Here is a 25,736-nt window from a genome sequence, read left to right as displayed (position 1 = left end):
GCCCTCACGGTTTTACACACCCACCTGTGCACGCCGCAAGTACAAACCCACGAATGCCCCCTTGGGTGTGCACATTCACCACCAAAGACACAAATAGATGCACGGGTAAATACATATGCCTCAAATACACAACACACACCTGCAAGCACATACCTCGCAGCCATAAATACACACATTTACATACACATACTCAAATATGAATCCCAAGTACACACAAACACCAAGGCACGCACGCATGCCTGGCCCGTGTACACACACACGCACCCCGACGTGTATATGGTCTCACAGCACATGAATACACAACTGTACAAACACATACCCAGCATGTGACGTTCAAAGAGCATTAAGTGGTATTACCATCGGGTTCTGGGCAGGAGCCACGTCGGGCTCTCCAGACATCCTCACTTCGTGGGGAACTTCTATGATCCAGCTACGGGGTGGAAGATTAGGAAGAGGTGTACAGGAGGGTGAGTGGAGGTTGCTATCTCTGTGAATCCCTCCAGTAGGTGGTCTGGGGATCAAAGGATCCCTGGCGCCTGGGAGATCCACCCTGGGTCCATTCCTTGGGAAGGGAGAATTTCCGGGAGGGAACTCTCACCCGGAGACTGTAAACCTCTGGGCGTGGAGAGTGGGGAGCCCCAGGTTCACTGGGCATCTGGTTGTCACCGAGCCCGCAGCTGGGGCCAGACTGATCATGAGGACAAGAAGACAATAGAGTAGCAGCAGTGATGGTCCTTAACAGGTGCACAACACTTTACAGTTTATAAGCCACTTTTACACTCCTTATTTCACACACTTGGTAACAGCTACTCTGAGCTCTTGGTGGTGCTGTCCCATCTCTCTGTGACACAGGCAGGAGAGGGGACTTGAAGACCACACAGCAAGTTCCTGGCTGAGCTGGAACCAGTGCCCAAGGAGGTGCCAGCACCCAGCTCTACCAACGAGCCTTCCACTTGGCTGGTCTGCACAAGCTGGAAAGCAGGCCACCGGGGTGCAGGGCTTGCCTTGGCCCCTGACTCACTCTGTGATACTGGGGAGTAGCCAAGCGGTCCATGCCCCCTCCTGGAAAGCTGAGAGCGAATCCCAGAGGTGTATTCACCCAGCAGTTTGTGGTCACAGGGCTAGGGAGTGGTGGTTGCCAGATGCCTTCAAGAATGCCAGCGCAGGGGACGCCTGGGTGGCTCAGATGGTTAAGCATCTGCCTTCGGCTCAGGTCATGATCCCAGGGTCCTGGGATCGAGCCCCACATCGGGCTCTGTGCTCAGCAAGGAGCCTGCTTCTCCCTCTCCCTCTGCCTGCCTGTCTGCCTACTTGTGATCTCTCTCTCTCTCTCTCTGTCAAATAAATAAATAAAATCTTAAAAAAAAAAAAAAAGAATGCCAGCGCAAGGACGAAGGGCACCCGTCGCTCGCCTCCGCCCTTGGCCAGCCACCACCTCTCTCCAGCCACCACCCCCCAACCCCCGCGCGCCGTTCGCTCCGTGGCTCCGGTTCCTCAATCCGGGCTCCGGGTCTTCGCTGACGCTTCGTCACTCGGGAGACGCGGCGAGCGGCTTGCGGTTGCCTTGGGAACCTCGGGGCGGCCGAGGCGCGCCACGCACGACTCGGAGCGCAGGGCGCTGGGCCTGCGCCGCGCTCGGAGAGTGGTCTTTGGTGTCTCAGAAAGACACCTGTCGCCAGCGGATCGTCGCAAGGTTTGTTATGTTTTTCTTTTTTGTGTAATTGAGGTGTAACTTACAAACTGTAATACATCTTAAGAGTATACAGCTCGATGGATTTTTACAAATGCATAAAACCCGTGTAATCACCACTCGAGCAAGATACAGAACACTTCTAACGCCCCAGAAGGCTTCCTCGGGCCCAGAGGTTATTTGTAATTGTCTTTTTTTTTTGCACTTCTGGAATAAACCGGCGAGGGAGTGATCGCCTTCTGAGAACACAGAATTTTTGTGTTTTCTCCTGGCTCTGCTTTGCGGGCCCTCTTTGGGCCTCGGTGTCCAGTAAAGGGGAGCAAGGGACTGGCATTTGATGAGTGGTTTACTCCTTGCAAAGCGCTTTAGGTACCTAGCTAACTTCGATTCTGATAACTAACCTATGAAGTCAGTACTTGGTTTACACCCAGATTACCCATGAGAACAGTATGACTTGAAAAGATAAAACGAATTGCCCAAATTCCGACAGCTCATCAGTAAGTGGTGAAACTTGAGACTTGAACAAAGGTCTGTCTAACCTTGACGTTCATCCTTCCTCCCTCCCCTCTCTCCCCCCGCCCCGTTTTCCCATCTCTTAAAGAGCTGTACAAATAAAATGCGCTGGGAGAGTGGGTTGTATCATATTTCTGTGCCTTGACACACGTGGTTGCTTCTATTTGGGACTCCTACTCTCTTCTCCCAGGTTTTGTCCTTCAGGCAAGCTCCTACTCATCCTTCAAATCCCACTGGGGCATCGTTTGAAGACTTCCTAACTGCAACCCTCCTCTCAACTCTCTGCCAACAAGGGTAATTACTCTCCATCTGTGCTATATTTAACGCATGCACGGACACGGCCTCCTCCCACAGTGCCCCAAGGACTCCTTGAGGCTGCCTCTAGGTTCAACCTGTAAGGCACCAGCACACAGCTGGTCTTCTACAAATGTGCTTGGAACTGAAAGTGGAGGAGAGGTTTTGGAACGTTGGCTTCCCGCTGTGTAAAAATTGGACTGTACTTGTCCTGCTGCATGTCACTCAAAAGATATTGGGGAAGGGGGTGCTTCCAGAACACCTGGGGCAGAACCGCAGGAAGAGAAAGGCTGCCCTCAGCCTAGGTTAGGGAATGGACTTGACCGTGCCTCTGGAGTGGGACCTCGGGCTGCCTGGGAAGAGTTCTTTCCTTCCATAGGCGAGCATCCACTCGTGGATGCGTGGATGCCAAAGGAAGCCATAGCGGCCCCTAGTGACCTGCAGGGAGTCCCAGGAGCTGGGGCCCAGAGCTCCCCATTCTTTCCAGGGCCCTGCCCAGCAAAAGGCAGCCAATTAAGTGGTGGGGTATCCTCAGGATAGTGGTTTTCACTTTACATTCGCACAGAATTCGAGGCAGTTGGCATGATATTCACTAGGGCGGTGAAGTATAACAAAGAGCTAGGACCAGGAAGGAAAAGAGATCATTGTACACATTTTTTTTTCTATAATTGAGTTACTCCCCCATTCTCTCTCTCCTTTGACTTTGAATGTACAATTTGCTTTGTTAATGGGGAAAAAAGAACCCTTGCCCTTTGAGCTGAAGGAAATTTCCCTCTTGGCTTCCCCCCAGCTGCATTTCTACAGCAGACACATTCGGGGTGTCAGGAAAGTGAGGCTCACGGGGATGAGGGATGTGCCCAGAACCACCCAGCATCAGGGACAGAGAGTGTCTGATGGTGCAGGTGGCCGAAGTGCTGGCCCGGGCAAGGGCCGAGTATTTTAAATGAGCTCATGATTTTCCCTCTTCTCCACAAGGAGCTTTGAAAAATGCTCCACATTAAAGATAGGGTGGGTATGAAAAAGGCAGGGCTCATTACTAAGAACAGAGTGGTAGAACTTTGGGGAGAGGGGTCTATGTGACCTGGGGGAGCAAGAGACAAGTTTGAGCCTCAGTTTCCTCATCTGTAAGATGGGGGTGATGATGGGGCACCTGGGTGGCTCAGTCAGTTAAGTGGCCAACTCTTGATTTTGGCCCACGTCATGGTCTCAGGGTTATGAGATTGAGCCCCAAGTGGGGCTCTGTGTTCAGCGTGGGGACTGCTTGAGATTTTCTCTCCATCTTCCTCTGCGCCTCCCACTGCTTGTGGACGCGGTCTATCTAAAATAAATAAATAAATAAATAAATAAATCTTTAACATGGAGGTGATGAGCTCTCTGTCTTGAGACAGGGAGTATTGGTTTCCTGGGGAGACTGGAAAGACTATCTGCAAGGAGGACCAAGTCACCAGTTAGCAATAATTTCCCCTTCATTATCCCCATTAACGGATGGGAAAGCTGAAGCCCAAGGAGAGGACATGGCAGGCTCAAGATCTTGGTCCTGGGGCCACCCAGCCTGGGTGCTGTCCCTTCCACCATCATGGTTCGCAGACCTTCCCTGGCCTCGGTCAGTTCTCCCGGGGTTGGGGGGTGGGGGGAGGGCTGGAGAAAGAGAGGGAAGAGGAGAATTCTAGCCTTGTTCCAGCCCCCGCAGCAGTTGGGACTGCTTCTCAGGAGGACAGATGTTTCACCAAATGGCAAATGCACGTGCTTTTCCCTGGCTTGGGGAGGAGGTGGGTGCTGAGGAGATGCCAGCCGGTAGGGCCCAGAACCGTAGCCACACCTGAGGGGTTTAAATAGCCACCGCCTTCTCTGGGTGATGCTGGAAGAGAGGCATCTGAGCAGGACTGGCCCGGGGGAGGGGGGGGGAGGGAACAGAGCAGCCCATTCAGAATCTGTCACAGCCCCGAAATGAGTGCCTGGCTCCTCCTCCCAGAGAAACTTGGCCCATGCACCTCACCTCCCTGGACCTCCGTCGCTGTCACCTACAAAGTGAGGACTTAAAGCCTACTGCGGAGGGGGCCTGTCGAGGTTGAATGGAGAGAACTCACTTACGTGCCTGACCCATGCATGGCACCCAGTCAGTGCTCAATACCTGATGGCTGTTGTCATCCCAACCTCCCTGCCAGGGCAGGAGTCCCCACTGCAGCATCTTTGACAAATGGGCACCCACCCCCTGCTCACCAACCTCTGGTGACAGAGAGTTCATCATCTCCCATGATGACCCACAGTGTAATTATTAATTTATTTGCATAAACCCTGGGGGTGCCTGGCTGGCTCAGTCAGAAGAGCATGCAACTCTTAATCTTGGGGTCATGAGTTCGAGCCCACTTTAAAATAAAATCTTAAAAAAACCCCACACTAATTGCATAAACCCTGGAGTCAGACAGTGTGTTGGAATCTAGGCTCCACTACTTAAGAGTCTGTGTGACTTAACCTCTCGGCGCCTCAGTTTCCCCAGTGTAAAATGGGAATAATAGCGGTAGTATCATTTAGATCAGTGCCTCTCAAACTTCCATGTGCCCATGAATCAGCCGGCGATCCTCTTTAACCGCAGATTCAGAGTCAGTGGGTCTGAGGTGGGGCTCGAGATTCTGCCTCCCCAGCCCGTGATGCAGATGCTGCTAGCCCTTGGACCACGTTGAGAGTCTCAGAGGACTGCCTTGCCCTGGGAGTCATGGTGAGGGAGCCATGGAAGGGTGATGAGTCGGAGAGTGACAGATTCCATCATAGCAAAGCCTCTCTGGCTGTGGTGGGGATGGAGGTGGGAGGAGGCCAGTGTTTAGGGAGAGATGAAGGGCCTACTGGGGTCAAAAAGAGGGTGGTAATAAAGGCCCTTAGCTTATGCGGTCCACTCTTACAGATGCAGAGACCAAGGCCCAGAGAGGGTGGGTGGACCTGCTTAGGCCACACAGCACTGGGAGGACTCCTGCCCGCTGGTGGTCCTTCGCCCTTCCCCCTTCCTCCCACCTTGGTGGCCAACAGCCCACGGCCCTCTGGAGTCTCCTGGCCTGTGTTCCTGTTGATCATCTTGTCATACCAAGAAGAGGAAAACACTAGGGGGGCCCTGGATCTCCCTGACAGACATCTTTCGTACAGTAACCCATTCTACAGATGAATCGACTGAGGCCAAGACAGAAGGCGCACAGCGGGGAGGCTGGACCTGAGGTCAGCCTGACTCCAAACTTGAGGGCCATGACTTACCCCCTTCACCTCCTACTGGTCAGGGCAGAACAAGGTGGCTCTCCCAGGGGACAGGTGAGAGGGCCAGGTATCCGGCTCCAAGGAAGGAGGAGTTGAACCCCAGATTGATGGTGACAGGGGCAATGGGTGACATTTACGGGGTACTTCCAGCCCCCGAGGCTTCTGCCAAGCGCTAGCCCGCGGAACCCCACTCCACCCTGGCGTCCGCCTTGTTCACCGGGTCCAGATGAGCGGACTGAGGCGGCGGGACTGGGCGCGGCAGCTGGCCCGAGGTGGCGTGCGGGAGGCCCCGGGGGCTGCGGGGGGGGGCGGTGGCAGAGGCCGCGGCCCGAGCCCCCCCCCCCGCCCGGCTCGCCCGGCAGCCCCGCCCCCGGCCCGAGGCGCTGGGCCGGGCGGGAGGCGGGATCTCGGGCGGCGGCGCTTCCTGGCTCTCCCGGCTCGGCGGGCGGCCCGGCCACGTCACCGCCCGGCCCCGAGTGCGCTGGCGGAGCGGCGGCGGGCGGGGAGCGCGGGGCTCGGAGCGCGGGCAGCGGCGCGCGGGACCCAGAGCCGGGCCGGGGACGTGGCAGCCGCCTCGCCCGCCGCAAAGTTTCCCGGGAGTTGGCGGCGCGCGGTGCCGGGCCGTCGGGGGCACCATGAACGTGTTCCGGATCCTCGGCGACCTGAGCCACCTCCTGGCCATGATCTTGCTCCTGGGGAAGATCTGGAGGTCCAAGTGCTGCTCGGGTGAGGGTCGCCCCGGGCGGCGGGGGTGGGGGTGGGGGGTGGGGGGTGCCGGGGGCGGGCCGGGGCCAGCCGATGCCGCCTGCCTGCAGGGTGAGGACTCCGGCTTGGCGGTGCTTGAAACTCTTTTTGCACAGCTCAGCTTCCAAAGAAACTTTCAAGTTGTACTTGGTCAAAGAGCGGGCCCGTGGAGATGAGGGACGGAGGGTGGGCTTGTGCCTCCACTCACCCCCGCGCCGTCCCTGCCTCGGCACCGCCACGGCTCGTGGGAAGAGGACAGAGATAAGGAGGAGGCGACATCCTCTTGCTCCTGCCAGTCCCTCCCTTCACTCCGCAGCAGGCGAGGCCTCCGGCTGCGGTGGGATCGAGGGGATCGGGGGTTGGGCGGGGGGGGGGGGGGGGGGGGGGGGGAGTTATGCACACAGGAAGTAGCCTGCAATTCCCGGGGCCTTCTCTTTCCTTCCCCCACCACTCTCCCCTGCCCCCTCCAGACTGCCCCTCGGGCTGGGCCCTCTTCCCTCCCCCGCCTGCGAGCGCACAGGCGGCCGTGATGTGGCAGGAGGGACACCAGGCCCGGCCCCGGTGAGCCCGGAGCTGCCCCGGAGCCGAAGCCCAGGGATGGCAGGAGAGGTCCCAGCAGTGTGGAAGCCCTGCTGGGGGTTTGGAGAAGTTTCACAGCGGGACGGGTGGTAGCCAAAGAGACTCAGTGCATTAAGAGGCTGCTCAAGCCTCCTGCAGCCATCTTTGTCCGCGGGTGTCCCGGAGGCACCCACCCTGGGCTAGGCACGGGGCTGAGGGGATACAGAGATGAGTGCAGGCTGGGCAGGGGGCCAAGGAGGCAGAGAGCAGACCCCTGAAGGCTTCATGGAGGCAGCAGCTCTGTGCTGGGTCCCGGAGGACGGGCAGAGTGTCGCCCAGGAAGGGTGTGCTGTGTGGAGGACACTGGGGGTACAAAAGCCCACAGGTCGCAGAGGGCAGGGAATGTCCCAGGGACAGCGAGCAGCCCGATTTGGGGGTGGTCCGTAAGGGAGATGAGTGGCAGGGGGGCTGGGGGTCCAAATGTGAAGGGGCCTTGTGTTTCAGGCTAGGGCGTCGGGACTGGGGAGTGATGGAAGTTTGGAGAACAGGGGAGGGGGCCCCGGAAGGGACCTGAAGCAGGTCACTCTGAAAGCTGTGTGGACCCACCGAGAGAGGGGGCAGAGAGCAGCGGGGGCGGGGGGCGTTGGTAAGGGGTGGGGTGGGGTGCTCGGGTGAGAGGCCTTGCAGAGGGAGTGGTTCTGGACCTGCAGGCCATTCCAGTTTTCGGTCTCTGGAGAGATAGGCACTCACAGCCCCTCAGATTCCCACTCAGGGAAGTGAGGCAGGAGCCCCGGGAGGGGCTCCCAGCTCCGGTGAGGGGAGGGATCTAGCTCGGACGTGTCCCTGCTCTTCCGCGGAGGGCCCTGAGCGGGATGAGCAACCATGACCAGGAGGGGGCGCTGTTCCCCAACCCACTCTACCAGCACGGCCCTAGGCCCGCCGGACATAACTGGGAAAGCAGGGACAGAGCCCCCGGCCTGGGGGAGCGGACTTTCTAGCAGTGGGAAACTGCCAACAAGCAACAGTCGGAGCAACCAAGTAAATGATAGGTTTGTTAGACGTGCTAAGTGCTGTGGAAAAAGGAAAAGGGCAGCTGGGTGCTGGATCCTGTGTGTGTGTGGAGGGGGGTTGGCATAGGCCTGGTTGGGATCTGAAGAGGTGAGGTGCCTGGATGCCAGCCCTGTCCACCCGGAGATGCGGAGCCTGGTGAGACCCTCCCTGACCACTCCTTGCCCTCCCCCCGCCCCCCACCAAGGTAGGACACTGGGGCTTAGTTCTTACTCAGCCACTGACTCACCGTGTGACCTCGAACCTCAGTTTCCCCATCTGTGAAATGGAGGGAGGGCTGTAGTGGGTCCCATATGTGCTCAGTGGACCCCTGAGGGACTCTGGCTGGGTACTGGCTCATGTTCTCTTCTGTGTCCTGGGTCTCTGTGCATGGCTTGCTCTGGTGGAAACTTTTCACTGCTTTCAAGAGTGTGAAAACTTTTGTGCTCAAGATTGCCAGAGCTCCCAAGCACTAAGGAAAATGTGAGCAAAGCCCAGGAACCTAGCAGGCTGAGGATGCAGAGAAGGGAGGGCTTGGGGAAGGCTGTGGGGGGGGGGTAGCAAATTGTCCCCTACCAGAGTCCCCTCCTGGGCCCTCCTAAATGGTGCTGAGGACCTCTCTGTGAGGCCTCTGGGAGATGGGGGAGCAGTAGGTGTAGCCCAGAGCTGGCCTCCTGGACTCCACGCCCCATGCCTGGGGTGGGCTCCCTCGCCCACAGCCAGCCTCACTGCTGCAAGTCCAAGTCCCAGACCCCCAAAGGGCACTCACGTTCTCGCCAAGTCCTCTTTAGGCTTCCGGTCAGTCCTGTCCCACCTCTGTGAGGCCGCTCCTTTCACAATGAGGAGTGTGAGGCTCAGGCCTGCCATACTACTAGGAGGCTGGCACGGCCACCCAGCACCCTCCAGAATGTTAGGGGCTTCAGTGGTATTCAACCTCAGTCTTTACAATTGTCCCCCTCCCCAAAATATCCAGCACCAGAGGAGTAGATATGGCACCGTTTAGGCGAATAAAGGAACCAGACCCTTAATCAAGTAATGTCACTTCTCGGTGCCAAAGTCCCCAGTCGATCCATTACCAATAGGCCATCGGTTGGTAAGTGGAATGGAGGGGGGTGAGCTGGCAGCAGGGAAGGACTTGGGGAGACCAGTGAGACCTCTGAGGTAGGGCGCCGGGCGGGCAAGGGGCATGGAAGTGGATGTAGTGGAGCTGGGGGGGACACGGGGGAGGGACTCAAGGATGGCTCTTGGTTTTGTGGCTTGAGGGGATGGTGGTGGCATTCTCAAAGAGGGGAGACAGGAGGAGGGGCTTGAGGGGATGGTGAGTTTGGTCAGGCTGGCCTATATAGGTCAGAACTCGGAGGAGCGTCTAGAGCTGGGGCATCCCTGGCATGTGAGATGAGATGGCACGGGGACAGGGAGAAGCCGGGGTAGCCCTCCAACAATTAGGGAGCCAGGACAGGAGCGGCCAGGGGCAGTGAGCCAGCAGTGTGGATGGTCGCAGAAGCCAGGGGAAGGATGAGGTTCTGAACAGACACTCCTCAGCTGGCTCTGGGGAGGTTGGGTGAGTGAGGACAGAGTTGGCCTTTGGATCAGAAACGCAGGTATCGCTGATGGGAATGGTTTGCTGAGGTGTCCAGACTGGTGTGGGCTTGTCTGTCGAGCAAGAGGAACAGAACGGGAGGTAGGACAGGGCTCGCCTTGCCCTGGACCCACCTCCATGACATAGCAAAAGTGGCCACGGGGGGATTCAGGAGCATGACGGCATTTAGCATTTAGATTCCTGGATTGGCTTGTGGGACACAAAAGGGGTGTGAGTGGGAAAATGGGAGAAATCTGAATAAAGCCTGGAGTTTGGTCAGCAGCGCTGTGTCAGTGGGAATGTCTTAGTTTTGGTAAATGTCCTGTGATTAGGCAAGATGTCACCGTTGGGGGAAGCTGGGTGAAGGGTGTATGGGACCGCTCTGTACTATCTTTACAGTTCTTCTGCCAATCTAAAATTAATTCAAAATAAAAAGTTAAAAAAGAGAGACCAAAGCAGGTGAGGTGGTAGCATGAAAAGTATGACCCCAGTTTTGTCAACTTGATGTGGCCACGTGTGTGCCAGCAAAGATCTGAGAGGACGCACACCGAGTCTTGGGGATTCGGGTGACCGCTGCTTTTTTATTTATAGCTATGTATTCTTTTCTTTTTACGAAGGGTAAAAATAGTTATAACTTTTATAACTAAACAAAACGTATTTTTAATTTTTAAAATTTGGAAAATAAAACTGAATGCTCCTCTGGCCCTGCTTTTTCCTCCACCCGCTCTGGTCCCCCTGCCGAATTGACACTTTGTAAAGTCCATGACTTGCTCTCCAGAAGACAGAGCTTTGGGGACCGCCAGTGGAAGTCGGGATGGAGCGAAGAGACGCCTCCACCCCCCGCCACAGCTTATCAGAGCCGGGAACTGAACCCGAGCAGGCCCATGCTGGGGCCCTGGGAGCTTGGTGTTTGTGCTCATGAGAGGAACTCAAGTGATCCAGCAGGAAGGGCTGTTTCCTGACCCTCAGCGAGGGACCGTGCGGGGACAGGGTGTTGTCACTAAGTGGGATTGGACACCCTGTGGGCCTTTTCAGCTCAGGCTCTGGGCTTCTGGAGTGTTGGTGGGCCTAGGAGTCTGTGTTCTCATTGTCTCTCATCCTCCTTTGGCCACAGGCATCTCTGGGAAGAGCCAGATCCTTTTCGCTCTCGTCTTCACCACCAGGTACCTGGACCTGTTCACCAACTTCATCTCCATCTACAACACAGTCATGAAGGTGAGGGGGTGGGTGGCCATGGTGGCGGGGGCTGCTGAGCCCGACAGACCCAGATAGTATGCTTGCAAACTCAGGCGGTGGAGGCAGGCAGACCTGGGTGTGTTGTTAGCCGCTGTGGGACCTGGGCTCAGGCGAGGCCTCGGGCCTCTGTGTACCTCCCTTTCCCCATCTGCAAAATGAGGATAATAATAGTACTCACCTCAGAGGGCTTGTGGTGGAAATTAAGTGAGGTAATACATGCAAATACACAATAGCCATCATATATATATATTTTAAGATTTATTTATTTTGAGAGAGAGAGACAGAGTGCGTGTGGGGGAGGACAGAGGGAGGGGCAGAGGGAGAGAATCTCAAGCAGACTCCCCGCTGAGTGCAGAGCCCAAGGTAGGGCTCGGGCTCCATCTCAGTCTCACGGCCCTGAGATCATGACTGAGCTGAAACCAGGAGTTAGACGCTTAACCGACTGAGCCACCCAGGTGCCCAATAGCCATCATATATTAAACAGTCGGCAAAGGTTAGCTATTATAATGGTTAAAAAATAAGCAAGAAAATCAAACATGAACTCTGAGCTTTCAGAGAGATTATCCATCCGACATCCATTTGACAACTATTTATTGAGCACCTACTATGAGCCAGGAACTTGAAGAAGACATAAGAGGCTCCTATTCTTTTTTTTTTTTTAAAGATTTTATTTATTTATTTGACAGAGAGAGAGAGAGACAGCGAGAGAGGGAACACAAGCAGGGGGAGTGGGAGAGGGAGAAGCGGGCTTCCCGCTGCCGAGCAGGGAGCCCGATGCGGGGCTCGATCCCAGGACCCTGGGATCACAACCTGAGCCAAAGGCAGACGCTTAACACCCAGGCGCCCCAAGAGGCTCCTATTCTCGTGGAAACTATATTCTAAATGGGGAGACAAATAATAAAACAAGCAAGAAAATCTTTGGCTAGGGATGAGCCTATGCAAATCATTAAAATAGGGTGATGACGTTTCCTTTAATTAAAAAAAGTTTGTTTGTTTGTTTAAAGTAGTCTGGGCATGGAGCCTGGGGTTTGTTTTTGTTTTGTTTTGTTTTGTTTTTATTTGAGAGAGAATGAGATAGAGAGAGAGCATGAGAGGGGGGAGGGTCAGAGGGAGAAGCAGACTCCCCGCCAAGCAGGGAGCCCGATGCGGCGGGACTCGATCCCGGAACTCCAGGATCATGACCTGAGCCGAAGGCAGTCGCTCAACCAACTGAGCCACCCAGGTGTCCCGGAGCCTGGGGTTTGAACTCCCGACCCTGAGATCAAGACCTGAACTGAAAAGTCAGATGCTTAACCAACTAAGCCACCCAGGCGCCCCATAAAAAAAAAATCTTAAAAACTGGGTGATGTGATAGAGAACGAATGGGAAGCTGTTTAGGGAGTATGACCAGGAAGGGCCTCTCTGAAGAGGTGACATAAATGTCAAGGTCTGTGTGACACAAGGAACCAGCCATGGGCTGATCAGCGGACAGCATTCCCAGCAGAAGGAATAGCTGGTGCAAAGACCACCAGGACGGAAACAAGCTTGCTGTATTCACAGGACAGGCGGGAGCTCAGCAGGCCAGGGCTGCCCGATGGAGGTGGGGCTGCCATCAGAAGGCTGGGGGGGGCGGATGGCGCAGGTCCACAGTTTGGACTTCGTTTTGTGATAGGAAGCTGTTGCTCTGAAGCACGGCCCTGTTTTGTAGGAGAAACTGAGCATCTCTTGGTTCCACTCTGATGTCTTAGGCTCTGGGCCATAACCATTAGAGGTTATGTTGGGGTGAGGCATTTTCTGAGCTTTTAATCAGCCATCATAGCTCTTTTTTTTTTTTTTTAAAAGCTCTACACCCAGGGCGCCTGGGTGGCTCAGTTGGTTAAGCGACTGCCTTCGGCTCAGGTCATGATCCTGGAGTCCCGGGATCGAGTCCCGCATCGGGCTCCCTGCTCGGCAGGGAGTCTGCTTCTCCCTCTCCCACTCCCCCCCGTTTGTGTTCCCTCTCTCGCTGTGTCTTTCTCTGTCAAATAAATAAATAAAATCTTTTAAAAAAATAAAAAATAAAAAAAAATAAAAGCTCTACACCCAACGTGGGGCTTGAACTCACGACCCCAAGATCAAGAGTCACATGCTCCATTGACTGAGGCAGCCAGGTGCCCCTCAGCCATCCAAACTCTTTAAGGCAACATGGGTTAGTGAAAGGACCACAGGTTTCAGAGTCAGTGAAGTGGAATGTTACTGCTTGGATGCTGGTAACAGAGACTTAAAATAAAAGTTATTTTAGGGGCACCTGGGTGGCTCAGTCGGTTAAGTGTTCAGCTCTTGGTTTCGGCTCTGGTCATGATCTCAGGGGTGAGATTGAGCCCCGTGTTGGGCTCCGTGCTCAGCTCAGAGTCTGCTTGATTCTCTTTCCCTCTGTCTCTGCCCCTCCCACTCGTGCTCTCTCTTTAAAATAAAGAAATATTTTTAAAAAATAGTTAGTTTAATAAGATAAAGGTTTATTTTTACCTTACTCATAACATGGAATCTGGAGGTGGGCTGTCCAGGGCTGCGATGGCAACTCCTTTTAACTTTCTGCTCCATCATTTTAGTGTGACCAGGACTCACAGATGTGTGCCCCGTGCAGTTGCTCAGAAGGGCCCCACGCTTGGTTTAATGCTTTGCTATTGCCATCTTGAAATTCAGTTCTTTAAGAGGCCCTGCAAATTATACAGAGTCCAGATGTGACATCTACCCTCAAGGTTGCCTCAGGCTCACAAAATGGATGCTAGAACTCCTTACCATCACATCACATTCTGGGCAGGAAGGAGGAAGAAGGGGAGAGAGCCATAGCGTGTCTGCCAGCTGGCTAAGCCCTTTGGTAAAGAGCCTTTTCCAAACTGTACCCAGTGACTTTCACCTGCACATTACTGACCATCCTTATCTGCGGAGGAGGTTGGGAAGTGTAGTTTTTAAGTTGGGCACATCATCTAATAGTTCCGTTTTTAAGGAAGAAAGGCTATGTGAGGGGAATTCTACCTATGTTGCAGGACTATTGTGAAGACTATATGAGAAAGTATATGTAAAGTGCCTAGCACGCAGAAGATACTTAACCAAGGCAGGTTCTCTTTCCCCTCCATACCAGAGATGTGCCTTTCGGAATCCAGGGATCTTGTTGGAATGGATGATGTTATCTGTGGGGTGTTGAACTGTGTGAACTTCAGTCTGAGGTCCTAAAATCATGGTCTTTACTTAAAGTCAACACAGAAATAGCAAACACCACCTACTTAGTTCATTCCTCTGCCCAAGGGTCTGACTTGGATAGCCCTGGGAGGGACTGCAGACCTAGCGCTTGGCATGGCTGAATGAGTTGTAGGAACCTCAGGCCAGTTTCTACATTTGTGAAGTGAGGAAGTGATCACCACTTCATTGATTCATTCATTCATTCTGACATGTTTTGTGCCGGGCCCTGAGTTAGGGGCTGGGGATTTGGAGGTGGACATGAAGTCAGGACCCTCTTACAGAAATCCCCTCCCACAGGGGAAAGAGACTGGTACACAGACATTTACAGAACATGTGATCATGGGGGGCAGTGAATGGGTTCCCATGGAGCTATGGTGACGAAAGTGTATTTGCCTCATTCTGGTGAGAAACTAATCTGAGTTTTGAAGTACAAATAGGAGTTCTCTAGGCCAGTGAGTTCCTGGACCGGCAGCATCAGCATCACATAGGAACTTGCTAGAAATGCAGATCTTCAAGTCTACTTAGACCTACTGAGTCAGCAGTAACTCTGGGGGCGGGGGAGAAAAGCGGCCATTTATGTGATTCTGATGCACACACAAATTTGAGAACCTCTGGCAAACCATAAAACCATCACATGCTGGAGGGCAGCTACTGTGATTAGAAAAAGAGAGCTTTTCTGAAGGAGCAAGGATCGGCTGATTCAAAGGGTGTCAGTCCTGGTGCAAGAATGCTCACAAGTCACTGAGGCAGATCCAGGAATTCGAGTTAAGAGCCCTGGGATTCCAGCCACTGCTAAATTCCCGGACAGAGACCAACTCTGGTCTTCTCCCTAACGCTCTGCAGTAAGGAAAGGCCTGGGCACCTTTGAGTGTTCATAGTTGGTGCCGTCCGTCCTCATTAGAAGCATGGAGTTACTTAACAAAAGGGTCATTAGCTTCAGAATCTAGGCCAATGACTCAAGAGAAATTGCACACGCATTTCACTTTGTCCACCTTGGGGCAGCGCTCTAGCCCCTTATTTGGTAAGTCCCAACTGAGGGTGGCTTGGAAGCCCAGCAAGTAGGTTGGAAAATGACTTCATTGATTCCCATGTGTTTCTTTCCCTTGTTAGGTGGTTTTTCTCCTCTCTGCCTATGTCACAGTGTACATGATCTATGGGAAATTTCGGAAGACCTTTGACAGTGAGAATGACACATTCCGCCTGGAGTTTCTTCTGGTCCCCGTCATTGGTCTCTCCTTCCTTGAGAACTACAGTTTTACTCCCCTGGAGGTAAGAGAAGGGACCCAAATAGTCCTTATGTTAACAAAGCAGGCATCACAGCACCGCTTACGGCTGAGACCTTCTGTCCCCCAGGTGGCCGGTTACTAGAGCGCAGTCCAGGCTGTGATTGCAGCGCAGGAGGTCTGGGCTGCAGCCCAAGAATCTGGGGGCCCGCAAACCTAGCAGCAAGTTCTGATGCTCGCGTTCAAGGACTGCATTTTGAGAAACTGTGGCTTTAATTAAGAGGAGTTTAGACAATAAAGTTCCCCAACAATTAAAAATTATGTTCTAGGGGCGGCTGGGTGGCTCAGTTGGTTAAGCGACTGCCTTCGGCTCAGGTCATGATCCTGGAGTCCCTGGATCGAGTCCCGCATCAGGCTCCCTGCTCGGCGGGGAGTCTGCTTCTCCCTCTGACCCTCCCCCCTCTCATGTGCTCTCTCTCATTCTCTCTCTCTCAAATAAATAAAATCTTAAAAAAAAAAAAAATTATGTTCTAAAGAAATGTTCATGTGATGTTAAAAAAAGCACTTTGCTTCAATCTTTTAGAAATATCTTGTATTTACAGAGGGGTGGAATGATACACTGATTATTTCAGAAACTTTTTTTTTTTGCTGCACTAGATTATTCCAGTAATTACGTCCTTTTAAAGAGATGGGCCCCCCTTCATGGTCTTGATCCGCCTCTTCTAGCCACTTACCTCTTTGGTTCAGGTCCTCTGGACTTTCTCCATCTACCTGGAATCAGTGGCCATCCTGCCCCAGCTCTTCATGATCAGTAAAACTGGAGAGGCGGAGACCATTACTACTCACTACCTGTTCTTTCTTGGGCTGTACCGGGCACTCTACCTGGCTAACTGGATCAGGCGGTATCAGACTGAGAACTTCTATGACCAAATTGCAGTGGTGTCTGGAGTAGTACAAACCATCTTCTACTGTGACTTCTTCTACTTGTATGTGACCAAAGGTAGGTACCAGACAGAGCAGGGGTGCTCTGGAGGGTTGCACAAGGAGTTACCCATTCAACAGGACGGGATCTGGAAGTGAATGTATAGATACAAGTCTCTGCCCCTCCTGGTGCTTTTACTTCAGTTGATGGAAGATGAACATTTTCAGGAAACAAGTACCATGAAGAAATACAGACCAGTTAGATACTGCATGTACTAGTGCGAACACTGTGTAGAGAGAACTATGGGAGGACATTTGACAGAACACTTGGTTAGAAAAATATAGGAGTGGGGCGCCTGGGTGGCTCAGTTGGTTAAGCGACTGCCTTCAGCTCAGGTCATGATCCTGGAGTCCCTGGATCGGGTCCCGCATCGGGCTCCCTGCTTGGCAGGGAGTCTGCTTCGTCCTCTGACCCTATCCCCTCTCGTGTTCTCTCTCTCTCATTCTCTAATAAAAATCTTAAAAATATATATATATATAGGAGAAAGATTCCACAGAATAGCTTATGTAGGAGCCCTGAGAATGGAACCAGGTTGGTGTGTCAAAGGACGAAAAGGCTAGTGTGGTCAGTCTATAAAGTTGGAGAGCTCAGAGTCAAGCAAGATCGGGGTTACGGGTCTGCATTCCACCGATTGCTAAGTGCAGCCACTGGAAGGCTCAAGAAGCAGCCCAGCAGCTGCCCTGTAGAGTAAAAGGCAGCCAAGTAGGGAGACTAGGGATGGGGCAGTTGTGGTTGTTCACGAGGCCGCCTGTGTGTGCAGAGGTCACCTGTTTGGGGCAGATCTCAAAGGCACTGGACAGATGTGAAACAGAAAGGGAGGCCAAGTTTATGGCCTAAGGGAAAGTGGGATCAGTAACCAAGATGGGGAGGTGGTGTAGGAGTCTATAGTTAACCTGGGATGAAGTTTCCCCCTTGGCTTTAACAAACACCTATTATGAACTGGGAATTAGAGAAACTGCAGTTTGTAAGGGAGTCTTTTCATGGGATAAATTCTAATTTCATCTCCATCTTCTTCTAGTCCTTAAAGGAAAGAAGTTAAGTCTTCCAATGCCAATTTGAGGGCCCCAGAGATGGTTCTACACCCTAACAAGAACACTGAACAAAGTATTTGAAATGTTCTCCTGGACCACTTCTACAGGACTCGGACCAAATGTTACAATTAAAATGAGAAAAACGCTTAGTGTGGATTTCAGCAAAGCACTGATCATTCTACGTAGAAGACGTTCTCACCGATCTGTCCCTTAAATTATAGCAATAAAAAACCTAGGCCAATTACACAAGCACGGGGCCTCACGTCAACTGGAGCATCAAGGAATCTTAGCTTAACCCATGTACTATTGCTCCCAAGGTCCTAGCGTGAGCCTCATGCTAAGGAACAGTCAATCCCATCTGGAAAGAGGTCTGTGTATAAGGCAAATGTCCCCAAAGATCAGACTTCAAGTACTAGAAGCATGGTATTTAATTTTCACTTTCAAGTTTAGGGAGTGATACAGAGGTGACCTAGTATTACAGGTGTGAAGTGTTACTTCAACTTCTGTCTTCAAGCCACAAGCGAAAGCCAAATTTATCAGCTTTGGTTAGACTGAAGTAGTTTCCTTCCTCACCTTTAAAACAGATTTGGGTCTTCCTATGGCTCACAGCAGCTCCACACAGTACTTTAATCCCAGTAACCTAAGTGGGTACCGCCACCATGACGACCATTTACCAATGAGGAAACAAATAACCAAGCCTTTACCTACTAGGTGCCTGGCCTTGTTGCTTTGTGACTCCAATTTTTCCATTAAGACCAATCAATCCCACCTCCCTTTCACATTTTTAGGTGCTAGGATGATTACTCAATCAAACACCCCCAAATGTGGTCTTGAAGCAAATAAAAATTGTTAAGAAAACTACCAGTGGACTATAATCAGAGAATTTTCAAGCAATAAAAAGTTCACACCTTATTGTCAAGTGTTTTATTTATACCTACAAAAGAAAACAAGATGGTATCAAAAGGACAATTTACAAACTAAGAATAGTAACATAGCTCTTAGCATCCTGTGCCTGCTGAACATCACACATCTACAAATCTTTCAAGTCTTAACGCAACAGGAATGTGTTCAGAGACCAGCAAGAACGTGAATAGAGCACTGATCCCAAGCAAAAGCCACCAACCTTTTAGATGAGAAAAGTCCACACAATGGATTGTTAGGAATTGGGGAGAAGCAGCCCCACAGCTTAATATTGAAATCCCTTCCCTAAATGAGTTTCAACCATGACTGCGATAACAACTAGCATCACATGAGGACTCTTCTGCTCATGTCCTGAAGCAAAGGCAGAACCTGAATTATGAGTGACAGAGAAGCAGAAGAGTTACTCTAAAGCTATAAAGGAAAAACTCTGCTAAATTTCAATTGTGCTCAGACCACAATTGCTTTTGAGATTTGGAATATGCTGTTATTTTGACTTACGACATCATCCCTGGTGGAAAAAGGGAAGCAAGCAGCTGACCAAGTAACGCTTGCCCAGAGACCCTTCCCACAAAGGGATGCTTTAAGACCTGCAAGAGAGTAAGTAGGACACCCCTGTGGTGGCACCTGTTTAAAAACAAAGAAATATCTAGAATGGACTGGTCAGTGCTTAGACCAAAAAATAATTTTTTTTTTTTGGGCAGGGGGTGAGGGGGCACTTTGGTTTTAAAAGCACAGAGCAGTTTTGCCAAGTTTTCCTGTGCCTACCATCCTCCCTCAGCCTCAACTTCTCGAAGAAGGGGGAAAAAAGTACAGTTAAAGAAGAAAATGTGTGGGGGGAGGGGGAGACATGTGGAAGTTCTTACATGCGTACATTTCAGCTTCTGCTGACAACCTACCTGTATGTTGCACATTCAACCATACTTTTCAGAACCCCTCAGAAACCATCCCTTCTCTCTCCCTGAAGAATTTTAAAAGAAAAACAAAACGAAAAAAAACCTCAAGTATTTAGATATTACAAACCAGCAAGCACCCTCAGGCCTTAGCCAAAGAATGCAGTGGAGCCTTCCCCCTTTAACTACATTGTTAATGAACAATACCAATAATAGCATAAAAAATTAATAGTCCAACACTGGATACGGAAGAGGGTTCTGGGGCTGTCTGATCTCCCTGTCCTATTACAGTGAACACAAGAGCAGAAAATTCCTTCTAGGCCCATGTGCTACAGAAGTGTCAGTAAAACAGTATCACTATCAAGGGGACAAACTCACCTACCTTCAAGAAGAAGAAAAGTGAGGACTTAGGCTTTAGTCCTCTGTAACTTTTCTTAAGCACTACCTACCTGTAAAAAGCTGAGTGTAAAAGGATGCTGAAGAAAATTTGCATCCAAAAGCTGTTACAAAGCACTGCAGAGAAGAGTATGAAGAGAATTAAGAGCTTTCTTAACAGACCCCCAAAGGTTCTTTATTCAAGATCATTTGGCCAAAAGGGCTGAGTGGCTAGCAAAGAGGTGCTTTTATTCTAGCTCTACAGATACTGAGTTTAAAAAGAAAATTTGCCACTGAGTATATTCTGTTTATAATTAAAGGTGGTTTTTATACTGCAGGTGAATGCATACTTAACTGGTTATTTACCTGGTTACTAAATTTTCAGTGAGCATTTATGTTCATTCTGCTCAGAGCAGCTATCTAGCTGGAAAATGAATTTCACAGATGGTCCCTGGTTATGTGGGGAAGAAAAATAGGCAGCTTCCACCCAGATACTGAGATGCTACATTTAACCATCGCAATAAACACTTGGGGTTTGTAATTTAGAAGATACACTTAAAAAACTCAAAAATTCAATGTCTAACCAGACTAAAATGGTTATTTTTCAGTAATTGGGAAGGAGCAAGGCAGAATATAGGGGGGACAAAACCAATTAGGAATTTTTTTAAACTGTCAAATGCACTTAACAAGCAATCAGCCAAAATGACAATGGCAAAGCACTGTCTTAAAAACTCATCAGGCCTGAGGAACATTAAAAAGCATTACAGAAAATGTGCAGGGAATTCCCTCTTGGTTTTCTAACCCAGCAATGAGAGCAACCTAAAGCACAGATGCCATCTTCTTCTGCAGAATTCAACCCTCTACCCTCCCCCCTACCCCCCCAACTCAGGACAACAAAAAAATGGGCTCCCACAAAAGGGCCTAATACCTTACTTTTTCTTTGAAGATGAAAAATAGCTCAAGTATCCTCAACATGCAAGAAGTTGGGGGGGGGGAACTCTTCCAGTCGGCTATATATATATATGTTTTTACAAAATCTGTTATTACAGACTGGATCATTTTGGCGGACAGAAGAAACCTGGCAGTGAAGTCTAACTAATCTGCATGAAAGACAAATCACAATGGTTGGGGAAAAAAAAAAAGAAAAAAGAAAGAAAAGGGGAGGAGGAAAAAAAGGGGAAGAGAGCGTTCCTTTAAATGTAGTAAGTCTGCACAAGTCACTACCACTCGAGTGGTTTCATTTACGTGAAGGAGGAGGGGGGGGAGGAGGAGGGGGGTATTGGTAGGCGGTCTGCCCCATGTAACCTATCATATTGGTGGCTCCCGGAGGCTGTGCAAACTGTTGTGACATCAGTGGCTGTGGCTGCTGCCCAGACCGGCCTATCCCACTAAACTGCTGGCTAGAGCTCTGTGAACTTCTCCCGGCTGAGCTGGTGCTACTGGCCCCGTAAGTGCCGGCGCCATATTCCTGGGCTGTATAGCCACTGGTGCCATAAGCAGCTGCCCCGTAGGTGCCTTGACCGTAGGTGTATTGGCCTGCTTGTGCTCCAAAGGCAGAATTTGGGCTTCCATAGCCACTGCCGTTAGCATAACCGGCTCTATCGGTTTCACTACGATCCCGATAGCTCGCAGAGTCTCTCCGGCCACCATCCTTGACTCCTCGAAGCCTCCGGTCACACTCATCCTGATACATCAGATTGGGATTGTTGGCTGAAGAAGTGGTCCGGTATCGAGAACGACCTCCTGAGGGGAGGACACGAGGTATTTTTAATGCCAGATACAGAATCCAAACATAACCAGATGTAAAAAGCCGTATGAGGCACGGAAGTATTCAACCTTCTTTCTGGACCTTTAGCTAGGCCAGCCTCCAAATCAGTTACTTTAAAACTTATACCCATAATCTGATTCCTTAACAGGACATTCTCAGAAGAATGGTGAACAGTCAAGGTCATTCAACTTCTCCCTTTGAGAATTTACCAAGAAACACAATCTTCAAAATAAAGCAACAATGTAAAGAAGTTTAGGTGACTTACCACAGGTTAAAAAACAAAGACAAGCCCCTAAAGTTTGGACCACCCTACCCGGACCCTCTACTAGTACACAGTGCTTCTCAGACGTTGCTTTGTGGACCTAACTTCATCGGAATTACCTCACAAGCTTGGGGATCCTACGCCCAATTCCAAACCCACTTAAAAAACAAAACCTTGTTATTTAAGAAACTTCTCAGGTAATTTTAACAGCTTCAGCATGCAGTAAGTTTGGGACAAAGTAATACCAAAGTGGTAGTCAAGAAGCTCCGATCCTAGAATATTTTGCAACTATCCAATTTTCAGATCCATTAACTACGCCTAAGACCATAAAATGGTGTAAAATTACTATCTCTTAACCTGAAAAACTGAAAACCTAATATACACTGAGGCCTTTGAAGGTATTAAAAGCAACTGGAATTCAGCTTAATTCTGAACATGCACCATGTACTTCAAAACACAAAGGTCAGTTTTATTATTACCATCTATGGAAATAATGGGATGCAAAAGGAGGACAATGACAGCCCCCCCCGCCAATGGTCTTACTTAGAAGAGATCATGAAAAACTACTAATCACTGCCCCCGTTATTAAGCAACATACTCAAAAGCCTTCACAGGACTTGGGGGGGGGGGGGAGGCACAATGAGCACAAAAAGATACCTTGGCAGTACCTGGAGAACTCCAGGACTTACCCTTACCCCCTCCTCCGCCGCCTCCTCTGTGGTCCACCAACTGCATCAGTTTTGGATTGATAGCCTGATTAGCCTCTTCCAGCACTTTGATCAGCTCTCTGGCCTGCTTTAGGTTCCCTGGGGTGAAGAAGGTGTAGGCGGTGCCCTTGTTGGTGCTACGGGCTGTTCGGCCAATACGGTGCACATAATCCTCTGAGCTGTTTGGATAGTCATAGTTGATCACAAACTTGACATCTTCCACATCTTCAAAGCCAACGGTGAGTCAGTTGGTAGGGTGATGTGGCAGGGAAAGAGAAGGTAAAGGACATGCCAACAACAGGTGGGAAGCACGAATGCAGATGACAGCAAGAGGAAAGAAAATTAAGTTAGTAACCACTCTGAACAGGAACAAAAAAAGACTTATCCCAACAGAGTAAAAGAGGATTAATGATTCTTGGGACATGCACAGGAAGTGGCATCTTTATCAGCTGTAAAATCCTAAGGGAATCCCATCCAACCATCCAAACTCCTGCCTCTTCTTTATTTTAATCAATATACCGGCAGGAACCGTCTCGAATTCCAGTTCCTTTTCAAAACTGGAAATGTAGAAGGTAAGTGGTACCACTGATAAGGTACAAGGTCAAATTACTTCTACTCTGTTGGGAGAAGCCTGGCAAAATCTACCAGTAATATAACAAACTTACCTTTAAACCAGTCACAGAGCAAAATGAAAAAAGAAACTTCATATACTTTATTACTACATTTTCAAGGAAACTTAATTGAAATACTTAGATTAAAAAATGTTTGCTCTCATACTTAAAAAAACTCATCAGAGCCAAAGTTAAGTACACACCTATTTTCCTTTGCAGAATCATCCAAATTATCTTTCCCCTTTCAATTACCGCAAGAGCACATTACACTAAAATTTCACTGTACTACCAAGCCCAGCTCTGCCAAATGAGGTTTGTTTTTTTTTTTTGCTCAACTCAAGGTTATTTCAACTCAGTACTTGCTTCAATATTGAAGATTGTCTACATAACCTGGGAAATTAAATAGCCAAAGAGGGTGGGAAAAACCATGAAACCTTGAGACACAGTTTAATGTTCTATCCACTGCTGGGAATTGGGTTGAATAAACCTCCTAATGCTTAAAGTATGTAAATGTTAGTGTAATGCTTTCAGCTAAATGTATATTTTTACCTACTTAAACAAACAAATCTAATATAACAAAGAATCCTAATGTTTTGTGGAAAAAAATCTGCATTTTACAAAGAATATTCAGAAAATATCCTAGATAAAACACAGATTTTTGTGATATAAATAATTAAAAAACATTCTCTGTTTGTTACCAGACCGATGCACACTCCCTCCTCCTTTGGGAAACCGCTGCAGCCGATCCCGTCTCTTTGCCTTTTATTTTTGGCGGCCTCCTTTCGAAAACTCCGCCTTCTGACACGGGACCACTGGAGCGCGGGGAGCATGCATCAAGGGTCCGTGGCAGTGAGAAGTCCCCACACACGCTCGCTCTGTGAACTGGCTTAGATGCTTCTCTGTAGCCCCATTTGGTTGCCAAGCGCCGGAGAACCTGGGTTCGGGTAAAAATTTCAGGTCCTCCAACGCCTCCCCCAAGGATAATTGGGGTGATTGTAGAAAAAAATAATTAATAAAAAAATGTAAGTTACATCCAAAGGGTCAGACTGCATCTATTGCCCAGACTGGATTAATTTCAGGGGAAAGGGGAGATGATTAAAAAAAAAAAAAATTCAGCTGTTATAAAGGGCCTGTGAAGAAAGGGGCATTATGTCTGTTTCTTATTACAATAAAGGCTCCTCAGTCTTTACTGACCCCTAAAGTCCTGAAATCACACCAGAAAGACGAGAAGGCAGTTATCACAGGGGGCAGCGTGAGTCTCCGGCTAGAGTCGTTGATGTAACAAAGGAAAAACAAAAATGTACAGGGCCAGGATGGATGGAAGGTGGGGGGATGGGAAATTATGCTCCACGGCCACATCTTCAGAGCTAAGATAATGCTCCTTAGTCAGTCCCATGGTGTCTGACCACAGGCGGCAGAGCAAGCTGAGAGACTGCACTGAATGCACAGAAGTGTGCTTTCCTAGCAGAAAGCACTGGGGACTGGAGTCAACAGCTCAGAAACTAAGACTTGGGAATATTTCTGGAGGGGTTCAATAGGGAACAGACACGGTGCCAGTTCTTCATACTAGAAAGATGTCCTGTGTGTATACACAGAGAGCTGGCTGAGGGCACACAGGAGCAAGCGCAGAATTTGTTTTCTCCAGTCAAGCTTGCCCTGATGTTATCTGCGCACTGCCACAATATTATCTTGCTGCCTTTAGAGAAGATGCTGTAGCAGGGTAAGAAATTGAAAAGTTAGTGTTTTGGCCAGCTGCCTAGGATAACAACTTTTTGTCTGACAAGCCCTAGGACATGGCCTGAATATCCAATCACTAATTGGGAAGGACTGAAACTAGCCAATAGGCTCATCTAGAGCTGCTTCGGGCCAATGTAGATTTGCCTCGGCCATGTACTGAGTGATCTGCAGCTGATATCAAAGCTTCTGTTAAAAAACAAAACAAAATAAATTCAATACTTTTATTTTCACAGTGTGTAGTTTAAACAAAAAAAAGGAAAAATTAAAACTATCCCAGTGGAAAGGGAATAGTGGCTTCCTGAGGATGACTATCATAAAACTATGGGAAGTGAAGAACTTACCTGAAGGGAACATTTAAGAGGCCATCGCTCGACAGGAAGTGAAAAAAGGCCTGGTGACTCAGCTGAAAATTGCACCCCTGTCTGTGAGGTAGAAGCCTTCACTTTCCAGGATCTTGTAGGACCTTGGTCAGCATTCTGCCATTTTGGTGGGTTTTCCCCCTCCTTTTGATTTTTACAAGGCAGCAAACAAAGGGGCCCAAAACAAGCACTGATGCTGAGTAACAAGAAACAGACTCAGGTACCTTCCCTCTCCCCTCACTTGGATGAGTGGGGGTGGGATGAAGAGTCTAAATTATTCTAATGGTAGCCAATTGATTTGGTTTAGAAATGCAGGGGGAAAAGGAACAAATATTTTTAATTGTCTAGGCAAGATGCACAAAGAAGCTACCAGCACATAGCAAGCCTGTTTAAAAACCACCATCACTGAAAGCTTTTGTGTAAACTGCTTTCAGGCCGCAGCCTCTTCTCCCAACAGGCCCGAGTTCTAACCGCACAGATCCAGACATGACCTCAGAGGGCACAGACAAGTTTCAGTCATGGCTGCAGGTCACCACCTCTGAAGGAGGGAATGATGAGTGCAATGTATAGAAAGCCTTCATTCTTTTGTATTCCAGCTGAACACTTATCCTCTTTATGTTAAGTATTACAAGGGAATATGGCACTTCTCACCTTACTGGGCAAGAAATTAAATACCTGTCAATAATTTTAAAATATCTTTGTAATAGAGAAAATGTCATCTTTTTCTAATATAAAGTTTTGAATTATACCTGTTTACCTCAGAATAACGGG

General features: G+C 49.8%; 2 protein-coding genes across 5 annotated transcripts in view; one reads left to right on the top strand and one right to left on the bottom strand.

Moving 5' to 3' along the window:
- Nucleotides 1–6,188: 6,188 nt before the first annotated feature.
- Nucleotides 6,189–20,708, top strand: KDELR3 (KDEL endoplasmic reticulum protein retention receptor 3). Its single transcript, XM_045872527.3, has 5 exons — nucleotides 6,189–6,463; nucleotides 10,780–10,880; nucleotides 15,210–15,368; nucleotides 16,070–16,322; nucleotides 17,323–20,708. Exons 1-5 carry the CDS (start codon nucleotides 6,373–6,375, stop codon nucleotides 17,361–17,363), a joined length of 645 nt encoding a protein of 214 aa, XP_045728483.1. The 5' UTR covers nucleotides 6,189–6,372; the 3' UTR covers nucleotides 17,364–20,708.
- Nucleotides 18,245–25,736, bottom strand: part of DDX17 (DEAD-box helicase 17) — a 21,367-nt gene continuing 13,875 nt past the window's right edge. For 3 of the 4 annotated variants that reach the window (XM_064590607.1, XM_064590605.1, XM_064590608.1), the window contains 2 exons: nucleotides 22,241–22,483; nucleotides 18,245–21,264 (listed from right to left, as the gene is read on the bottom strand). In XM_064590607.1, coding sequence (XP_064446677.1) covers nucleotides 20,759–21,264; nucleotides 22,241–22,483 — 749 coding nt within the window. In that variant the 3' untranslated portion in view covers nucleotides 18,245–20,758. The remainder of the gene's footprint in view (nucleotides 21,265–22,240; nucleotides 22,484–25,736) is intronic. The other variant, XM_064590606.1, reaches the window with a different exon arrangement.

The sequence above is a fragment of the Mirounga angustirostris genome, unplaced genomic scaffold (assembly GCF_029215605.1).
Source record: "Mirounga angustirostris isolate CCGP_5_RB_7025 unplaced genomic scaffold, mMirAng1.0.hap1 SCAF_5, whole genome shotgun sequence".
Classification (NCBI taxonomy): Eukaryota; Metazoa; Chordata; class Mammalia; order Carnivora; family Phocidae; genus Mirounga; species Mirounga angustirostris.
This window is presented reverse-complemented; position numbering and strand designations above follow the sequence as displayed.